This window comes from Acipenser ruthenus, chromosome 26, assembly GCF_902713425.1.
Source record: "Acipenser ruthenus chromosome 26, fAciRut3.2 maternal haplotype, whole genome shotgun sequence".
Lineage (NCBI taxonomy): Eukaryota > Metazoa > Chordata > Actinopteri > Acipenseriformes > Acipenseridae > Acipenser > Acipenser ruthenus.
Window position 1 is genome coordinate 13,822,418 of NC_081214.1, and position 19,962 is coordinate 13,842,379.

Below are 19,962 nucleotides of genomic sequence, written 5' to 3' on the forward strand. Positions count from 1 at the left end.
CCCTGAACACAGGGGATTGCACACTCCTCAAGAGTGCCAGGGAGATATGAGATGCAATCATAACCCTGAACACAGGGGATTGCACACTCCTCACGGGGACCAGGGAGATATGAGATGCAATCATAACCCTGAACACAGGGGATTGCACACTCCTCACGGGGACCAGGGAGATATGAGATGCAATCATAACCCTGAACACAGGGGCCAGGGAGATACTAATCGAGCCAGGCCTTTCTGAACATTACAATCCCAAACAAACGCGTGGCTTAAATTGTAAATAATTCCATCAAAGGCTAACAGTAAATCCTGTTGATCTTTCATACTTGCAGTCACTGAGGTTGATTTGAGTCAGAGTAGTTGGCATTAGGCATTAGGCATTAGGCTAGACTGGTCTGAACTAAACTGAGTATTCAGCATTTTATTACATTAGCTAGCCAACAGGTGAACTCAGCTGAAAGCACCTTAACTAAGACATATAACAAAGTAAAGTATTTTAATCAGTGCTATAAGACTCAGAATAATTGCAAACATCACAAAAAGGTATTTAAATCTTTAACTCTTTAACTGTTTGTCATTATTATTTTATGTAGGACCCCTTAAAACGTTTATCAACAGGATGAAAAAAAAAGCTTGTTTCCTGTGGTCATTTTAATATTCCCGCGTGAGGGTTTGTGACGGGGCCTGTGTTCTTTGGGCTCCAGACTGCTTGCTATCGCAACCTCCCAGCAGCCAGAGTAACGTGAGACCCGTGGAAGACGTCTTATTATTCTCTCAGAGTCCTCCAGCATTGACTTCCAGGGGTCGTACAGTACAGTGATTGTTGGAGGCTGCTTTTGAAGTGTGGACTTTGCCAAAACCGGTAATCCCCTGGAAAATGTGTCCTTTTACAAATGTTAATCCGTGGTAAAAGAAAAGAATGCGTTTGCGGGCGAAGCTGCGTGAGATAGCGGCCTCGTGTGAAACAGGATAGAATTTGTTTCAGAAAACACTTGTCATCTTTGACAAAGACAGGCCGATTTTTGTTCAGTGCTTTCAAATATTTGCTTATTCTTGCTGGCACTTGGCTCCTTACTAGTTTTTAATAATTAAAGTTCAATTGTATTCTCACAAACAGCATGTTTTCAATATGTTGAAACAAATCTGTCATCACTATTCAGTTACTTTCAGCAGTACATTGCAGCCACCCTTGGGTTTCCATCTTATTTTCAGATGGATACCAGCAGAACTAATATTACTTAGTTCAGCTTACATCTGGCAGCAAAACACATTTAGTCATTGTAAATAAATGCCCTTTATTGCCTGAGCTTAGCTGGATGGAATTCCTAGAAGACATAAATAACTCAGCAACACGGTTTGTATAAAATTACAATTTCGCTGGCTCAAACTTAGTTATATAGTTGAGTGAGTATCAGAAACACTCAATATTTGTTCCAAATTCATTTTGAAGTTGCCATTGCTGCTAATGCTTTGGGTATTTAGGGTTTATTCAGAGTTATACAGGACTTTGTTGTGTCCTATAGGCAATATACAGTAGCAAATCCCACTTAATCAGCAGCAAACTGAAGAAATAATTGGTCTAATAGTCAACAAATGATTTGAGGAGACCTTGAAGAAGTCTCTTGTTGCAGATATATTAAACTAAGTCAGTTGCAGTCCGTATCTCAAACTGTAGGAAATAGGGTCACTCTTTGTTTTCACCTTTCTCAAAGTAGGAGTCCAACCAGGACATCTGGATTCGCTAGGACATCTGTTAAATCTTTTACCATAGGATCACATGGTGTTAAAAATAAAATAGATACTTTTATTTATGAAACCAAACAGCATAAAAGTAGCGTTCCCTAGCTTGCGACTCCTGAGATTCTTCGTGGGAATGTATAAGAGATAAGTTAAAAAGAGGAGAAACAAAAATAACAGCAAAAAAAAAACATCATAATATAAGAACATAAGAACATAAGAAATTCAAGGACAAGGCCCTTCAGCCCACCTATGCTCGCTCACTTTGGTGCCAGCGTGTTCCGTTAGCACTCAGGAGAGGAAAAACAAAAACAGTCTATCCTCAAATGACATGCTCTTCAATCCTGGGATAATCGTGTTGCTCTCCTCTGTACTCTCTCCAATGCCTCTATGTCTTTCTTATGATATGGGGACCAGAACTGGACACAATATTCTAGGTGTGGTCATACCAGTGCATTGTACAATTTGAATACAACTTCTCTTGATTTGAATTCAACTGTCTTGACTATATAACATAACCTTCTATTTGCCTTTTTTATAGCTTCTCCACACTGTCTAGTTAGCTTAAGAGATTCATCCACTACTACCCCTAAGTCCTTTTCATACATAGCTTCCTCTATTTCATTACTATTCATGCTGTACTTGCCTCTAATGTTTTTGTTCCCTATGTGCAAGACTTTGCATTTATTCACATTAAATTGAATCTTGTCTAAATCTCTTTGTATTATTAAAGTTGGCTACCCCTCCCATTTTTGTGTCATCTACTAATTTGCATAACTTACTGTTTATGTCTTGCTCCAGGTCATTTATATAGATTAGGAATAACAATGGTCCCAATACTGATCCCTGTGGTACCCCACTTGTTACATTACTCCAGTTTGATGTCAGGCCTCTAATTATAACTCTGCTTTCTATCTTGAAACCAGTTATGAATCCATGCTGCTACTTTACCATTTATTCCTACTGATTTAATCTTTAGATATAGCCTTTCGTGCAGTACTTTGTCAAATGCTTTTTGTAAATCTAAGTAGATGATGCCATACACACTATCCTTGTCCACTCTAGCAGTCACCTCCTGAAAGAAATCCAGTAAATTAGTTAAACAAGATCTACCCTTCCTAACGCCATGTTGGCTGTCTCCTATAATGTTGTTACTATATAAATATTCCTCCATTTTGGTCCTTATTACATTTTCCATGATTTTACATGTGATTGATGTTAAACTTATAGGGCTGTAGTTCCCAGGGTCAAGTGTATCTCCCATTTTAAATACAGGAACTAGATTGCCAATTTTCCAGTTGGCTCCTTTATTTATAGATTTGTTCAATATATAACATATTGTGTTAAAAATCTGTTCTCTAGTTTCCCTGAGGACTCCTCGACAGATTCCATCGGGCCCTGAGGATTTGTTTATTTGAAGTGCTGCTAGCTCCCTTAATACTTCATTCTCTTTTATAACAAACTCTGGTAATGATGTTTGTGTACATTCTGTTAACCTTGATATATTGTATAAATCCTCCTTTGTAAAAAAACCTGTACAAAGTGTTGATTAAGTACATCTGTGATTTGGTAGTCTTTAGTCACTAAATCACCACTGCTGTCATGTAAACTACTGACATCCTCGTTCAGTTTCCTTTTAGCATTAACATATTGAAAAAACCCTTTCGGATTAAGTTTACTATCTGCCGCTAATTCCCTTTTCGCTCTCCTCGTCTGTTTTTTTTAGGTCTCTACAGGCCTCTGTACTCTGTTTGTGAGGCTGCTCCCTTTGTTTTAATACCCAGCTTAATAGATCAATTTACCCATCGTGGTTTCATTTTCTTAAGTTATCATTTTTGGCATACATGTATCCTGCATTTCTAACATTATATCCCTAAAATTTAATCCAGTTGTTTTCAGCTTCATTATCTATTAGTATTCTATCCCAGTCCCAGTTGCATTCCTTTGTAGTCTGCTGTCCTGGAATTGTAGACCATTGTCTTTGTACTATTGATGTACTGCCCTTGGTTTATTTGCCTGTAAGCTGTGTATCCATGCTTCATTGTTTGTTAATACCAAATCTAGACATGAATTATATCTAGTTGGGACATTCACCAGTTGTGATAAGAAACAATCTTGCACTAACTTTTGTACTTGATAACATTCATTTAGAAATCCAATTGATGCCTATGATTAATACGCATTTGTGACTAATTTGAAGCTATTAATATGTTCAGTATTAACAAAATCGAGTTATTAATCACTGATTAATCTTGTACATAATTGATTTATTAAAATGTTTGGATATACTGTTACTTGATTGATTACTGTCCTGTTCTGTCATCTTACAATAACGTTAGAATATGGAAAATCAAAAAAACAGTTTTTTGACCGTTTAAAATGTTGCTGCCGATGTATTTATATTTAAAGAGTTTTCTTTAGGTTGTGCTGGAGCTGTGCTGCATGTTTTATCTTTTTGTTTGAGGGGGTGAGTCTTGCACCAGGGCCCAGTGACTCCTAGGGCCGACACTGCCCTCCCGTTCAAGTGCAGCCCTTCGAGAAGGTTCCCCAGTGCCCCTCACACCTGTGCCCCTCTTGCCTACACTGAAAGGGGCAGAGTTGTGTGAGGCACTGCCGTTCCGGATTCTGACCTCTGTTGGTGAGATAATAAAAAGTTAAAATCTCTGTAACCATGAATGCAGATGCACAGAGAAGATCCACACTCAAAATAAGACTGACTACCATTATTTGTTTATTTAGCAGACGCCTTTATCCAAGGCGACTTACAGAGACTAGGGTGTGTGAACTATGCATCAGCTGAAGAGTCACTTACAATTACGTCTCACCCGAAAGACGGAGCACAAGGAGGTTAAGTGACTTGCTCAGGGTCACACAATGAGTCAGTGGCTGAGGTGGGATTTGAACCGGGGACCTCCTGGTTACAAGTCCTTTTCTTTACCCACTGGACCACACAGCCTCCTATACATGTACCTCGGTACTACATGTACCGATGAAGAACAATGTGTTTTCTATTACTCCCATGTAATTACCCATTTACTTATGATGACAGATTTAATGCTGTTTATTATTATTATTATTATTATTTATTTCTTAGCAGACGCCCTTATCCAGGGCGACTTACAATCGCAAGCAAATACAAATACATTCAAGTGTTACAATATAAGTCATACAATAAGAACAAGAAATACAATAATTCTCAAGTGTGACAAACCACAATTCAATAATACAGCAGATAATAGTGAAAGTTACATCAGGATATGATTAAGTAGTGATAGTTACATCAGGATATGATTAAGTACAAAATACTACAGATTAAACACTTGGCAGATTACAATATTCTGAGGTACAGGATTAAATGCAGTAAAATAGGGGGCAGATAAGAGCAAAATAAAGCATATTTAAATGAAGGGTGATAGTGTCCCAGGATACAACAGAGGAGTTCTACAGGTGCTGTTTGAAGAGGTGAGTCTTAAGGAGGCGCCGGAATGTGGTCAGGGACTGGGCAGTCCTGACATCTGTAGGAAGGTCGTTCCACCACTGCGGAGCAAGGGTGGAGAAGGAGCGGGCTCGGGAGGCAGGGGAGCGTAGCGGAGGTAGAGCCAGTCTTCTAGTGCAGGCGGAGCGGAGAGGTCGAGTGGGGGTGTAGGGAGAGATGAGGGTCTGGAGGTAGCTGGGTGCAGTCTGATCAAGGCATCTGTAGGCTAGTATAAGAGTCTTGAACTGGATGCGAGCAGTGATCGGGAGCCAGTGGAGCGAGCGGAGTAGTGGAGTAGCGTGGGCGAAGCGAGGTAGAGAGAACACCAGGCGAGCAGCAGAGTTCTGGATGAGCTGGAGCGGACGGGTGGCGGACGCAGGGAGGCCAGCCAGGAGGGAGTTGCAGTAGTCTAGGCGGGAGAGTACCAGGGCCTGGACCAGGAGCTGGGTAGCATAGTTTACAGATTAAACAGTGCCGTTGCTGTGGAGAGCTCTGAATTTGAAGCTGTCACTGTGACATCATGCTTCTACAACCACCGGCCTGCTCAAACAAGTGAAACTGGATTGTGATTGTCACACGTCCGTCCGTCCGTCCCCTCACCCCCAACCCCAACCCCAACCCCAACCCCTCCCCCGCCACACACACACGCTCACAAGATGGCCCATTTTTATTGTGTTTCTTAACTCAAATTAAAATCTGTCCTTTTATAAGTGAGGTGCTTTGGCTGATAGCTCCTTTTGATTGTATTACTGTTAAAGGCTTAGTTTACTCATCCGGAATAAGTGTTATTGGCAAGGTGGCCACAGTCCATGCTAACCCTGCAGCACATTCCAAACTTTCAACGTGATCTAACCACGGCAAGTCAGCCATTTAATGTGCTTTATCTTTCAGAGCTTGGTTACTTGGTTGAATAGATTTAGAACAGCTGATGTAACGCAACATCAGCAAAAAGCAAACTGAGGTAAAACATTGTGATTGGATTTAACGCCAAGGCTTGGGTTTGCATGCTACAAGCTGCTTGACTGCATGTTAAAATCTTTAAACTGAAGTTCAATGGAGAACAGATAAGATCATTTATATCCATGTATAACATTACAAGCTAACTGAGATTGTATAGTAATGCACACATTTGTGGTACAATGTGTTTACTGACAATCCATTGACACACAAGCAGAAGTATACAAAGTGCTTTTAAACAAAACCACGTTTCCTGAAATGTTCCTAATATAAATCATGTTTTAAATAGAATGTCTAGTTTTGAAACACACTTGCTCCCAGTTGAGTTGTGTGGCTCAGCCCGGGTACGTGGTTTCACACTATGCGGGATTGTGACCCAGGTAGCCAGAACCCGAGTTGGAACCCAGGTAGGAGTGCCAGTGTGAAAGGGGCTTAAGGATTTTGTAAACAGGAGGTACCACTTTCACCTTTTTTGCTTTACAAGTGTTACTGTTTCAAATGTTAATGCAGGAAAGGAGAAATAGCCCATCAGCCTCTTCATATCTCTGATTATCAGATTCAGTGCCCATCAGCCTCTTCATATCTCCCTGATTATCAGAGATTCACTGCCCATCAGCCTCTTCATATCTCTGATTATCAGAGATTCAGTGCCCATCAGCCTCTTCATATCTCCCTGATTATCAGAGATTCAATGCCCATCAGCCTCTTCATCTGAAAATAGCCAAACATGCAGTTTTACCCTATTGGCAGGTAAGGGACAACATGAGGCATGGGGAGTTGTATAACACTGTGGCATGGGGTGGAAGCTGTCAGTCTGGTCTATGAGATTATATTACTGTTGCATCCTATCATATTTAGAGCTCTTGCAATGTCGTTTATATAACAGAAATGAATCATGCAAAGGAATCCAATGCATAAATGAAATATTAGCATTAAGTAAATAGCAGTTACACTCATGTAATGACAATCATTAGACGTTAGATAAATGCATACTGTTCATTGAAGTTCAGTATACAAATGCAATGTGAATTTGTATAATAATTCTTTAGAGGATCTGTATTTTAGTGGTGCTCAGGTACCTTCAGATTTAGGACTGCACCACTGAGTACAGTATGACAGTATGAGTATACACACTGATTAGGAATATTTAAAATAATCCAACATGTTTCAAGTCTACAGGGTGCCTATCTGCAAAGCACTACCCAACATACACTGGTCTTTACCCTACTGTAGGACATTATTAAGTCTGATAGAAAGACCAATACACTTGTTTACTCTTCTAATTGACTGGATCTTAGATATTTGCATCATGTGAACTATATGCCATGTTTTCCCCATGGTTAAACCACAAACTAATAACATGGTTCACCCTAATTCCCCATGGTTAACCACTGACAGACCATGTTTCATGCTGTACATTCAACACACCCAGTCCATGTTCAACACATTGTCAGACCATGGAGTTTCAGAATATCGCACATCACAGCCAGTCATTGCTGTTCCATGAGTGATCAGGAAATTATCACAGCCAGCAATGGTTTATCCAATCTCAGTTATAGTTGCTAAGGGGGATTTGAAAACATGAGTGATGTTTTCTTTTTATTTCTTCCTGTTGATACACACACACAAGGCTGGGTTCACATACTCTGATTAGCACTAGTATTAGACTAACATACTTAAAGCAAAATTATAGTGGATTGAGAAACCAGCCCATAGAGTTGGAGTTGTTTTGTATTCTTTTTAAATGTACCCCAAATTATCCCATACTCTCAAAATGATGTATGATAACACAGCAGAAAAAAGTGAAATGTTACAACATATCTATTGTACTTTATTAGTTTAAAAAGCACAACATAAGCGCCAATACCGATACATTACTATGAACAAGAATCCTTGAAAGCATAGTACAGTATATTGATTCAGTAAGAAACAAAGTAAAAAATACCTTTACATACATCCACTTAACCATATCCTTATATTTCTGTGATTACAAATGAATACAAAGCAAAACTATAACAATTGTATGCTGCCAACGTTATCTATAATACAAATAAATACATAGCCAAAATGCCTTCAGTTCCTGTCTAAAGACCAAAATACGTCTGTCTGACCCAAGAGAATACTGGATACCATGCTGGTTCGATTCTGCGCTTAGCTTTCAAAAGGCAGTTGGATTGCAATCATAATTATCTTTCATCTGATTGGACTGAGAGGGACCCCATAGAGCACATGTGAAAATAAAAGACTTGATTCCAACACAAAACACGAGACTGTTCTTAAGAGTTTTGCTATTTAATTCCTTTGGACATTGCCTTTTCAATACTGTTATATGTCCTTTTGATGCAGAAACGTATTACGGTTATTCGTGGCCTCTATTGCTCTCTCTGCTTGCAGTACATCTTTCTAAGAGTACAGACCTACAGCGAATGAGACGGATGTATAGGTAAGGGTTTACCATGTTGTTAATAACCACAGGGCCCTTTCATACATAAGAGGATTGTATTCCTGTTTACAAGTGCTTTGTTATGGCACAGTACCAAACCACACAGATGCCAAAACAGCATCAACATAACTAAAAAAGGGAGACACCTGCACAGATTTGAAATGGATTACTTGTTCTATAATGAAGAACAGATAACCCATCTGCATAACATGGAGAGACCGCCTGCTCATTAAAATCATTTGCATGTATTGGAAGAGGGGGTGGATATCTATTCAAGATGCATGAGCAAGCAAAGGTTACATGGGCAATACTATCTGCCCCAACCTGTATCACTTTGCGCAACCACACGGCATGCATGTCTTGATTAGACTTCCCACAGGCACTCTGCTGAAGTTCTCCTTTATTCCATACAGAACGCTTCCAGGTTTATCAGTATTTCACAAGAAGACCTTGGACGAGAGTGGTGGGAATGTCACACTCATGTATTGCTTTTTGATGCTCCATGTGTGAGGTTGTAAGCAGTTTTATGAAGAGTTTCTGAAGAAGTTCAGACGATGTTCTAATCATAACTTACTTACAGAGGTTGGAAAGAAAAATGGAAACATCTATAAAATATGTTATTCCACTAAGTCTTAGTCCAAGCGACACTACTGATAAAAACCTGTACTCAACGGTATAGTGAGATATTGTTTACTATATGCAGGGTTTTTGTTTTCTGTGGGGTTTTTTTGAGGAGCGCATTGTGAAACCTGTTAACTGTCAGGTTTCACCCTCTAACGTGAGAACAGGCAGATGATCCAGGTAAACAATAGAAAAGCAAGTTGGATTGAAAATATTCCTACAATTTAAAAATGTTTGTAAGTTCAGTATTACAACTCCAATACTGTTTTCATCTCTCGCACAATGAACAGGTCTCAATGATGTTTCAATGGGGAAAGAGAGTCGACTCAGATTAGACATGGTACTGTAAAAGGTTTATGCTGCATTATAGTATTTTGTGTTCCCCTCAAAAAAAAATTAATTAAAAAAAGCAGCGCACTAATTATATGTCAAAGGCCTGTTAAAACCAATCATAGTCGCAAATCTGGAATTAAGAACCATAAGACCAGGATAACAAAAGTGAAATACTACAAAATAAAACAGATCAAAAACAAAACCTACTTCTCATATTTTACTATAAAAGCCACTCTTGAACTTCAAGTCCATAGCAAGTGATAACTCCCTGCTGGGTATTACTAACACCATGCCATGTGTAGCTCAATTCTGTTATCCAGTACATTCTTGTACATTCTCTTTATTAATAACGAGACTCCTAATAAAGGGGTTCTGAAGGACAGTTTGGTTTTGGACCATTTAAAACCCAGAACGCACTGCGCTGCAGTCCCAGAGTGGGAGTGTGCAGTGGAACGAGTCCTCTTCCCTCTGGCTCGGGCAGAGCCCCTCCTCAGCAGTGCCCTTTCATTGGCTTGTCCAGGTACAGAACCTTCACCAGATCCTCCAGCTCCGTCCTGCAGGACCTGCTGGAACACAGCTGGCTGACCTGGGTCTCTCCTTCACGGAAAATCTCCCAGCGACCTGAAGGGTATCAAAAAAAAAACATCTTCTGTTACTGGAGTCCCATTTCATCGTTTGGTTAAGGCTACAAAATCAGAGATCGAATCAGAAGCAGATCTAAATAGAGGCTCATTTGGTCTCTGCTCTATCCGGGTTTCCTCTGTATTTTTAATGCATTTTTATGATGTTAATGTAACAGGGCGAAGGCTGGGCGGAAACCGGCGACCCCGCGCACTACAACATGCGACTCAACCACACTGCCAGTAACACTAGTTAGGGGTCAAGAAAGCCACGTTTACAACGAAGATAGAGGCTGCACGTGAAACGGGCAGTGCTGTGTGATACACTGCTGTTACAGGCAGTGCTGTGTGATACACTGCTGTTACAGGCAGTGCTGTGTGATACGCTGCTGTTACAGGCAGTGCTGTGTGATACGCTGCTGTTACGGGCAGTGCTGCGTGATACACTGCTGTTACAGGCAGTGCTGTGTGATACACTGCTGTTACGGGCAGTGCTGTGTGATACGCTGCTGTTACGGGCAGTGCTGTGTGATACGCTGCTGTTACAGGCAGTGCTGTGTGATACACTGCTGTTGCAGGCAGTGCTGTGTGATACACTGCTGTTACGGGCAGTGCTGTGTGATACACTGCTGTTACGGGCAGTGCTGTGTGATACGCTGCTGTTACGGGCAGTGCTGTGTGATACTCTGCTGTTGCAGGCAGTGCTGTGTGATACACTGCTGTTGCAGGCAGTGCTGTGTGATACTCTGCTGTTACGGGCAGTGCTGTGTGATACACTGCTGTTACGGGCAGTGCTGTGTGATACTCTGCTGTTGCAGGCAGTGCTGTGTGATACTCTGCTGTTGCAGGCAGTGCTGTGTGATACACTGCTGTTACGGGCAGTGCTGTGTGATACACTGCTGTTACGGGCAGTGCTGTGTGATACACTGCTGTTACGGGCAGTGCTGTGTGATACACTGCTGTTACGGGCAGTGCTGTGTGATACTCTGCTGTTGCGGGCAGTGCTGTGTGATACACTGCTGTTACGGGCAGTGCTGTGTGATACACTGCTGTTACAGGCAGTGCTGTGTGATACGCTGCTGTTGCAGGCAGTGCTGTGTGATACGCTGCTGTTGCAGGCAGTGCTGTGTGATACACTGCTGTTACAGGCAGTGCTGTGTGATACGCTGCTGTTGCAGGCAGTGCTGTGTGATACGCTGCTGTTGCAGGCAGTGCTGTGTGATACACTGCTGTTACAGGCATTACAGGCCATTGTTCTTAGTTTTTTTGATGAGTTTTCTTTAGACTTTGCATACTTTGCATAAAACAAAAAACAGCAAACATAAATAAAAAAGAAATAATAAAAACATAGAAACATACAGTACGATGATTAGCATAAATAGTATTGAAGCACAACTTACTATCAACACTGAAATGATAAAACTGAAGAAACAAAACCACTGAAATTATCACTGGGCTATCACTGAAAACCGAGAGGAGAGGAACACATACTGTGCGTGGTCTTTGTCAGTGGTTTGAAGTCCCTCAGTAGGTGAAAGTCTTTCCTTGACATTTTCTCAATTCGGAAGTTTCGCAAAACACCTGGATAAGAAAGCAAGTAAATAACCTGTGTTAGAAAATATCAGCATTGAAATGTATAGAGCTGTGATCAAGATAATGAATGTCAGTTCATGTTGGCATTTGTTTATTTGTTCTCGGTAGAAATCAGCACTGAAGGTACAAAGAGATAAAAGTCATGAATCTATTTTAAAGGAGTGTCTGCCCAAATGTATTATCAATCCTTCAGGACAACGCAGACTCTTTTATGGTTCATCCCCCCGTCCCCCTTCCTTGTTTCCCAGCTCCAGGTTTTGCCACTGGCTCTCATCTCAAGGCTTCCTTGGTGTGACTGGCTCTAGCATAGAGGTGGTCAAATCAATCTAGATGTATACTTGTACTGCAACAGCCTAGGCGCACAGTTTCTAATATCTAACATGGTGACGTCACAGGACCACCTACTATAGATAAACAGCCACAGTGATGGCTAAGCTATAGTTAGGTCAAAGCCAGTGTTAGGTAATATTACTATTATTAACTAAAAAATAGTTTTTGTGAATGAAGACATTTTTAAGTGTTAAACATACAAAATTACACAAAAAGTGACCCAATATGCTTGTTTTGAGTTTCAAACTACAGTAGTGGTGAACTAATGCATTAGAATTTAATACAAGTGATGAGGCTTTTGGTTTAGAGTACCAGCCTTTACCAGTGAGTTATACACCGGCAATCCTGCAGCCTGATTGGCTGAGCCAGTGTCCCACATTCCATCAGGTTTATTATAAACAATAGATGTTATGCTGAGTTTTTCTGAATCTGTGCAGAATCCAACAAAATTGGGATGCAACCAGAATCTGAATAAACGTTTGGGTGCAGGCTCAGACCTAGTAGATGTGAGCAGCTTAGACATGTGAGAGGGTCCTGGTCCATCACAGTATAGCAATGACTGGCTGTGATGTACAACCATGTTCTGAAACTCTGGACTTGTATGCAAGACTTACTGTACAATGCTTTAATGTGGTCTTTATCAATGTCCTTGTCACACATGTTGGTGTCTAGTAATGCAGAGATTTATAAACATCTTAGCCCTACAACGTCTTGTATTTGAACTTATCTCAGAGGCAGGCGCATGGGTTTATATACGAAACCAAAGGATTTCCTGCATGTTCTCAAGTAAAAGCCCATTATACAGTCTATGGAGTGCACCCTGCAGTCTTACCTTTTCCTATAGTCCATATGTGCAGCTCAGCCTCAGGGGGGGTCTCTGTTTCCAGTGCAATTCTTCTGATGGTCTCCTCCTCCCCAGCAAACACTGACTCATACACAGGCAGAGTCTCTTCACCACAGAAATACTCCTTACTGTCGTCTCTCTGCAGCGCCATGTCTGCAGCTACAGCAACACACAATGAAGCTTATACATACATCCCTCATTCTGCAACTCCATCATTGCTGCTGAAGAATGTCCTTACCAAGTTTAGTCACAACCGGGTTAGCAGTAGATATATTTAAACCGGTGTGACACACGTATGAGCAGCTCTGTGAATTGTCTTTGTTTGTTTATTATTTATTTTTTCAATGATAGGGCTTCAGTTGTTCAATATTGTATGCATTGCAGTTACTATGGGTGGGTTTTTGGTGCCACAGCATATTAATAAGACACACAGTGAATCAGTCACAGTGGTTTATGGTGTCACAGAACATTAATAAGACACACAGTGAATCAGACACGGTGGTTTATTCCAAGACGCTGAGTTATGCTCTGAATCTGAGTGATTAAACGCAGCATTCCAGCATTGACTCTAGCAATGAAATCCATTCCTGCTGTACCAGGACTCTGCGTCTTGGTTTTCACAGACACACACCACAAACACATGTTAGCTTCATACTGTGTAATCTGATCAGGCATTACAATGCAAAACAAGCCACTCAGAGGACCCGAATACAGGAATAAAATACAGCTTGATACACGTCAATACAGCTGGATACACGTGGGGCAGCAGTGTGGAGTAGTGGTTAGGGCTTTGGACTCTTGACCGGAGGGTCGTGGGTTCAATCCCAGGTGGGGGACACTGCTGCTGTACCCTTGAGCAAGGTACTTTATCTAGATTGCTCCAGTAAAAACCCAACTGTATAAATGGGTAATTGTATGTAAAAAGAATGTGATATCTTGTAACAATTAAGGATAAGGGTGTCTGCTAAGAAATAAATAATAAATAAATAATTTAACAACAGCATAAAATAGTGTCCCATGTGGAAAAACTAGTTGATTCGGAAATTTCAGGGTGACATAGTTGCAAGCTGGTTTGAAGGGGGAGGAAATATACCTCCCTACCTACATCTAAGAGGAGAATAAACTTTAAATAACCTAGTCATCATAGTCTGCTTATAGCACCAAGGCTAAACTATGGAATAATATACAGTATTTATTCATCAACACATCCTACTCTTCAAGTGCACAGATATCAGCGGTGCTAACCACCAACATTCAGGAATGTTTGAAAAGGTCACTCCTAAAACAGTCAGGCTGGGGAGGAATCAGACTCAAGTTCAGCATGTTTCCCTTACCAATCAGCATCAGAGACTCAGCAAGCTTGTGAATGCACTGACCAGAGCTGTGCACTGTACAAGAGCTAATATAATTAATATCTGATAAAAGAAGCAGGCTTTTTTAAATGGAGCGTGTTTCATTATTGATACTTATTGATGATGATGTTGAAATTGCGGCAGGAAACACTTGTACTTGAACATTTTTAAATATCTGTGCAAAATAATCATAGTAAGCATATCCCTTTTGTACCGTTTGGGTATGGGTCTGCACAAGTATGTGTGTGATTTAGGAGTGAATGAGGAGAAAACAATGTTATTTTAGTGAAGGGCAGGAACTGGAACATTAATTTCGAATTCTAGCACGCAGCAAAACATCAGTGAATAGATACGGGAGTAAACAGGCTCAAAAACTGGGTAAACTTGAACTCAAATCAAGAATTATTATCTGACCCAGGAAAAAGGGAATATCTTGGTAACATTTTTTTTTATTGCTTGTGTTTCTTTTATCAAGATAACATTTCATGGTGTAGAAAAAAAATGAAGGCAAAATAAAGAATTGCTGTCACATTTATAAGAAACCAGCTAGCACAGGAGCAGTTCAATGCAGGTGCCACTCGCTGTCATTCACTTGTGTTGGAAAAGGCCAGTGAGCACTTACAGCAGGAGTGAAATACAGGTGGAACTGGCTATTCTTGGGTCTATTCTGTGGTGCTGTTCAATCCTGAGACGCTACAGCATGCTGCCTGCAGTACTGACTAGCTGTTCACTGTTTAATTAATCTCCCGAGTCTGTATCAGCAAATTTCACAGTCCAGTTTATCAAGTGAACTCATCAGCCTGATGCACAATGAAAACACAACAGTCTAAGTTTTACATCATTACTAAGTTTTTACATCATTAGCTCATTGGGCACATACATAATGTTATTTACATTTTAAATAGTGAGCAGATAGGTTTGTTGATTGTTTGAGTAGCATTGTTCCTTGGAATAAAAAAAAATACTGAGCTCAAGTCCTGTGATTTCATAAAAACGCCAGGTGCTCAGTGTTTGAGTTTAGTTAAAATTGCCAAAATTAGTTGAATTAAGAATCTGTATAAATAGCCATTCAAAAAGACATGACTTTAATTAACGCAAGAACAGCGAAAGATACGACTATGTCCCGCTTGAGTAATGAAAATCACCTGGTTGCTATCAGCATGATTGAAGGCAGCCTGTCTGCGAGAGAAGTTGCCCAGAGAATGAGATGTTCTCCTTCAACAATCAGCAGACTAGTCCAGAGAAACCAGGAAACCAGCTCTGTGAGGGACAGGCCACGTCCTGGAAGGCAGAGGGACACCACACCAGACCAGGACCGTCACATCCGACTGATCCATCTGCGTAATAGTTTTCAGACTGCAGTGGATACAGATGAGAAATTCCAGGAAGAAATAACCCGTGCATCAGCAGAATGACTGTAGCTCGCCGTCTGCATGAAAATGATTTGCATGTTTGGAGGCCGTTCAGGGGTAACATGTCTTCTGTGGGCCAGAGAACATCTGAGGTGGCGGAAGAGAGAGTGGTGAAGTGTTTTATTCACTGATGAATACCATTTTGCCCTTGACAGACCTGACGGAAGACAACGTGTGGAGACGTCGTGGTGAGCGTTATGCTGACTGTTGCGTTGTTCAAGCCAACCGGTGGGGTGGTGGCAGTGTGATGATGTGGGGAGGAATCTCCTTTAACACAAGAACACCTTTGGTACAGATTGAGGGCAACCTTACTGCTCAGCGATACATTGACAAAGTCCTTCAGGCAACAGTTTTTCCGTTCCTGCAAGCCAATCCGGAAGTGTCGATTTTCCAGCAGGACAATGCAAGACCACACAGTGCTAGGATTACAATTGCACAACTTCAAGAAAACAATGTCGAGGTCTTGCTGTGGACAGCTTTTTCTCCTGACCTGTGTCCAATAGAACATCTGTGGGACCAGATCGCTAGTGCCATCCACAGGAGACAACCACGACCAGCCAATCTTCACCAGCTGGCTGCAGCTGCACAGAAAGAGTGGCGGAATATCCCACAGCAGTCTATCCAGAGGCTGATCAGGTGATTTGTATTTTTGTTCACATTTTCTGTGATTTTGTTTGATATCTATGTTTAAAATATTTGATTAAATCCATTAAACCTGAGTGTTGCATTTCTTTTGTGCATCAGTGTGTATATACAGTATATATATATAGTGGTTGTATAGTTCAAAATGTTATGTGATGCTGAATATTGTGATCTGTAACTTGATATAATGATATGTCTGTGTATATTCTTTCATGAATTGTTCAATGAGTAGATTCATTGTGCATTTTGTCTTTTATTAAATATATATATATGTATATATATACCCTAAAGCTGTTATACACCTCATGAAGACACGCAGTGAGTTGAAATGCTGTGTTTTTTCTTTGTTCTATTTGAATCAAAATGTTTTTAAGCAACATAAATGGTCATGAGATTTTTGAGTCTGGGACCAGTGCCAACTCCACAAATATTAATAAAAAAGCAAGGTATGCAGGGTTGGTTTACAATTGCTAAGAACTATTGTATGACTTTGTAGAGACATTCTTTAATATACAAATTGCCTTATATTGGTCAGAACCTTTGTTTTATATATATATATATATATATATATATATATATATATATATAAAGTTGACTTTACCTGGACAAACCTTGCAGCACTTTCCATCTATCTTCTGTGGGTATTTGCAGGGGTACCTGTCGGGACAGTGGATTTTCTTGCACTCCTGTTTGGTGAGGTTGCAGGTGCACAGCACACACTCCATAACTCCAAAGGGGCGTAGGTTTGGGTGCCAGGATTCTCCGTGCGAGTACGTCTTTCCATTCGACACACACACTGGAGAAGGGAGACAAAGGGGTTATTCAATGGAGCTAATCCGTGTGGCATATGTGTAAGAGCAATGTACAGTGGCCACAAATATAAAGAGTTCCTGTAAGTTATAATACTGTATATACTATATATTTTAGTACTATAATGTGAAGAACCTGAGTTTATAATTCCCCTCCAAGAAAACACCTGACTAACACTGTAAAAGCTAAATAAAATAAACTATTGAACATATTATTTACAGAGAAACTAAGCATTATTAGAAACTAGACTAATGGTATTTTTTTTGTTGTTTTGAGAAAGATGCATACAAGATTAGACATTCCCTTACTGTGCCATAGTGCAATATTTTTTAATACTAAATATATTGTACAGTATCTGGAACAATATCTAGTTGGCTTCAAGAATCAAGAACCTGGCTGCAGATGTTGTTTCTTTGATTGTAATATAAAAATAGGAGAAAAAGAATGACGGTTCAGCTGGCAAACTAACTCACTTTTTTACTATGGCTGGAGCTATGAAGCTTGCATGCTTGTCTTCTTTCAGGGGCCAGTTTACTTTCAATAAAATGCGTGATGGTGTTTGAATATGTATTTAATTGAAAAAGACTTGGCAGTAATCAAAGCAGTCCTATGAACCATCTACAAGTATGTGCCCAGGCCAGCTCACACACACTTTCATGTCAACAGCATACTTCCATTGCCAGGCCTCTATACAACATCTTCCATGGATATGACAGCCCAGAATCCCCTCTGGTTGTGTTCACTGTGGCCCGCCTGCTCTAGGCTGGCCCTATTCGACCGCTCTCACCTCGCCCATGCTTGTGCTTGCTGTTGATGACGATCTGTACGATGGTCCCGGACGCCTGCTGGTGGTCAGACAGCAGGCCGCGGTGAGTCCTGGAGCTCGCCAGGCGGGGCAGACTGAACAGAGGCCTCCCAGAGGCAGACAGGGTCTCTGGCTGTGTGCGGTGATAGGAGTGCCTCTGAAATTGCAGGCAGCAGCAGGTTGTGTTAGTATAAGTTTACATGCCAGAGTTCATCATTAATTTAATGTACACCATACATTAGGTTTTCAATATTGGGATACACTTCAAAATACAGGTACAATAACTATGCATACTTAACCGTCGTTATAATTTACTGATATTATTATATTTATTGTTTTATTGATAGATTTCACATGGTTTGACAGAAGGTTCAACTCAGATATTCAGTAAAGTGTGTGCTGTACAGCCATGCTTTGAAACTCCATCTGAAACTGACAGTGTATGAGTTGACCATGGTTTGGCTGTGGTGCCATAGGCCAAGCACGGTCTGGCAATGGTTAACTAACCATGGCAATAGTTCATGTTTAACCAGAACCAGAATTACGTGACATGGATTAAACACAATACAACTATGATGGCAGTAAGATAAGTCCATCTGAAATAATATCAGCATCTTCCTGTTAGCAAGAACTCCAGTGTCACACAGCAATGTTCAGTTTTATAATAAAGTATAGCTGCGAGAGAGAACAGAACGGTGCCCTCTAAAGAGTGTACATACAGCTTCTCTGTTGGAGGGCTGTCGGAAGGGTTCCCCATCACCCTGATCCCACGAAGAATCCCCATCTCCTGAAGAAAAGGAACAGAGTTTTAAACAAGGGCACGTCTCAACAGGTACGACATGCTTTTAGGAAGAGTGTTACTGTTTCAAGACTGTTGTAATTTCATCTCAGCACTGTCTTCCTTCGGAGTCATGTTAATGGCGGTAAAGCAAGTCAGTCAATAGGGAAAGCAGCTGGTTGGTTAATGGCACAAAAAAGGAGGCACTGAAGGGGTGGGAAAAATGTAATCTGGTGAGATGACCAAGGAAGTGCAGAACTAGCTGAAAGCACGGCTTGTAAACAGAGATGTATTTAAACTGGGACAACGTCAGCTTTTTGAGAATGAAAATACGTTTGCTGTAGTGTTTTAGTACTTCTTTCAAAACTGCACATTTGAGATACGTACACTACAGTATAGCAACAAAGAAGAGTTGTGGAATTATTAAGAACTAGGCAGATGGTGCTTCTAGACTGTGTGATTTTCTTTTATAGTTCTCTATTACTGTTTTTGCTTTGACCACAATCTACCAGGCTTGCTAACAAATGTAGCTTTTCAACCACTGCTTTTGATTGAACTCTGATTTCATTCAATTGACTAACTCACGATGGCAGAGGGAGCAGAAACAGCAGCTGCACATCCATAGTGGTCATTTATAAAACCAACTCACTTCAGAAATTCCTATTGCTCAGGCACTGAAGATCCTTCGTTTGTAAGAGCATTGACTGCCAGCGGCCACTGTATTAAACTGACCTGCAGAGCATGTGCATGTGGCGCTAACTTTTCAGCTTCCTTTTTACCTTTGCACACCTGGCAGCAGGAGTCAGGGACAGACACTGGGAAAGAGCAGGTCAGCTTGGGACAGGTCCGGAGTCCGCAGTACACATTCCCTTCCTGAAATCAACGAGGGAACACCTGGTTAAACACCCATTTTAAGAACAGGAAATCACAGTGTGTATCGGATTGCTGATGTTTCAGACAGTGGGTAAACCAGGGTACCATTGCTCACCATGATTGTTTCATGGTACACGTACACCAACTCCATGGTCTGACAATGAAAATGTTTATGAGTGGAACAGTACTTGGCTGTGGTGCTGATGTGGTATCAACAATGTGCATTAATTCTGTCATAGGCATATCAAAACTACTGTACTCATGACAGCCTCGTCTCTTTGTAGTGGCCCTTGTGCTACTACTGCCCCAAAAATACGGGACCACAGTGTTCCATTGTAGT

The 19,962-nt window shown here is 40.9% G+C and overlaps 1 protein-coding gene across 3 annotated transcripts in view; it reads right to left on the reverse strand.

Moving 5' to 3' along the window:
- Positions 1 to 7,964: 7,964 nt before the first annotated feature.
- The window catches only part of LOC117430397 (chordin-like protein 1), a 31,651-nt gene continuing 19,653 nt past the window's right edge, over positions 7,965 to 19,962 (reverse strand). For all 3 annotated transcript variants that reach the window (XM_059001355.1, XM_034050393.3, XM_034050392.3), the window contains exons 7-13: positions 19,529 to 19,622; positions 18,691 to 18,758; positions 17,954 to 18,128; positions 16,958 to 17,152; positions 12,939 to 13,109; positions 11,675 to 11,764; positions 7,965 to 10,184 (exon numbers count right to left, since the gene is read on the reverse strand). In XM_059001355.1, coding sequence (XP_058857338.1) covers positions 10,054 to 10,184; positions 11,675 to 11,764; positions 12,939 to 13,109; positions 16,958 to 17,152; positions 17,954 to 18,128; positions 18,691 to 18,758; positions 19,529 to 19,622 — 924 coding nt within the window. In that variant the 3' untranslated portion in view covers positions 7,965 to 10,053. The remainder of the gene's footprint in view (positions 10,185 to 11,674; positions 11,765 to 12,938; positions 13,110 to 16,957; positions 17,153 to 17,953; positions 18,129 to 18,690; positions 18,759 to 19,528; positions 19,623 to 19,962) is intronic.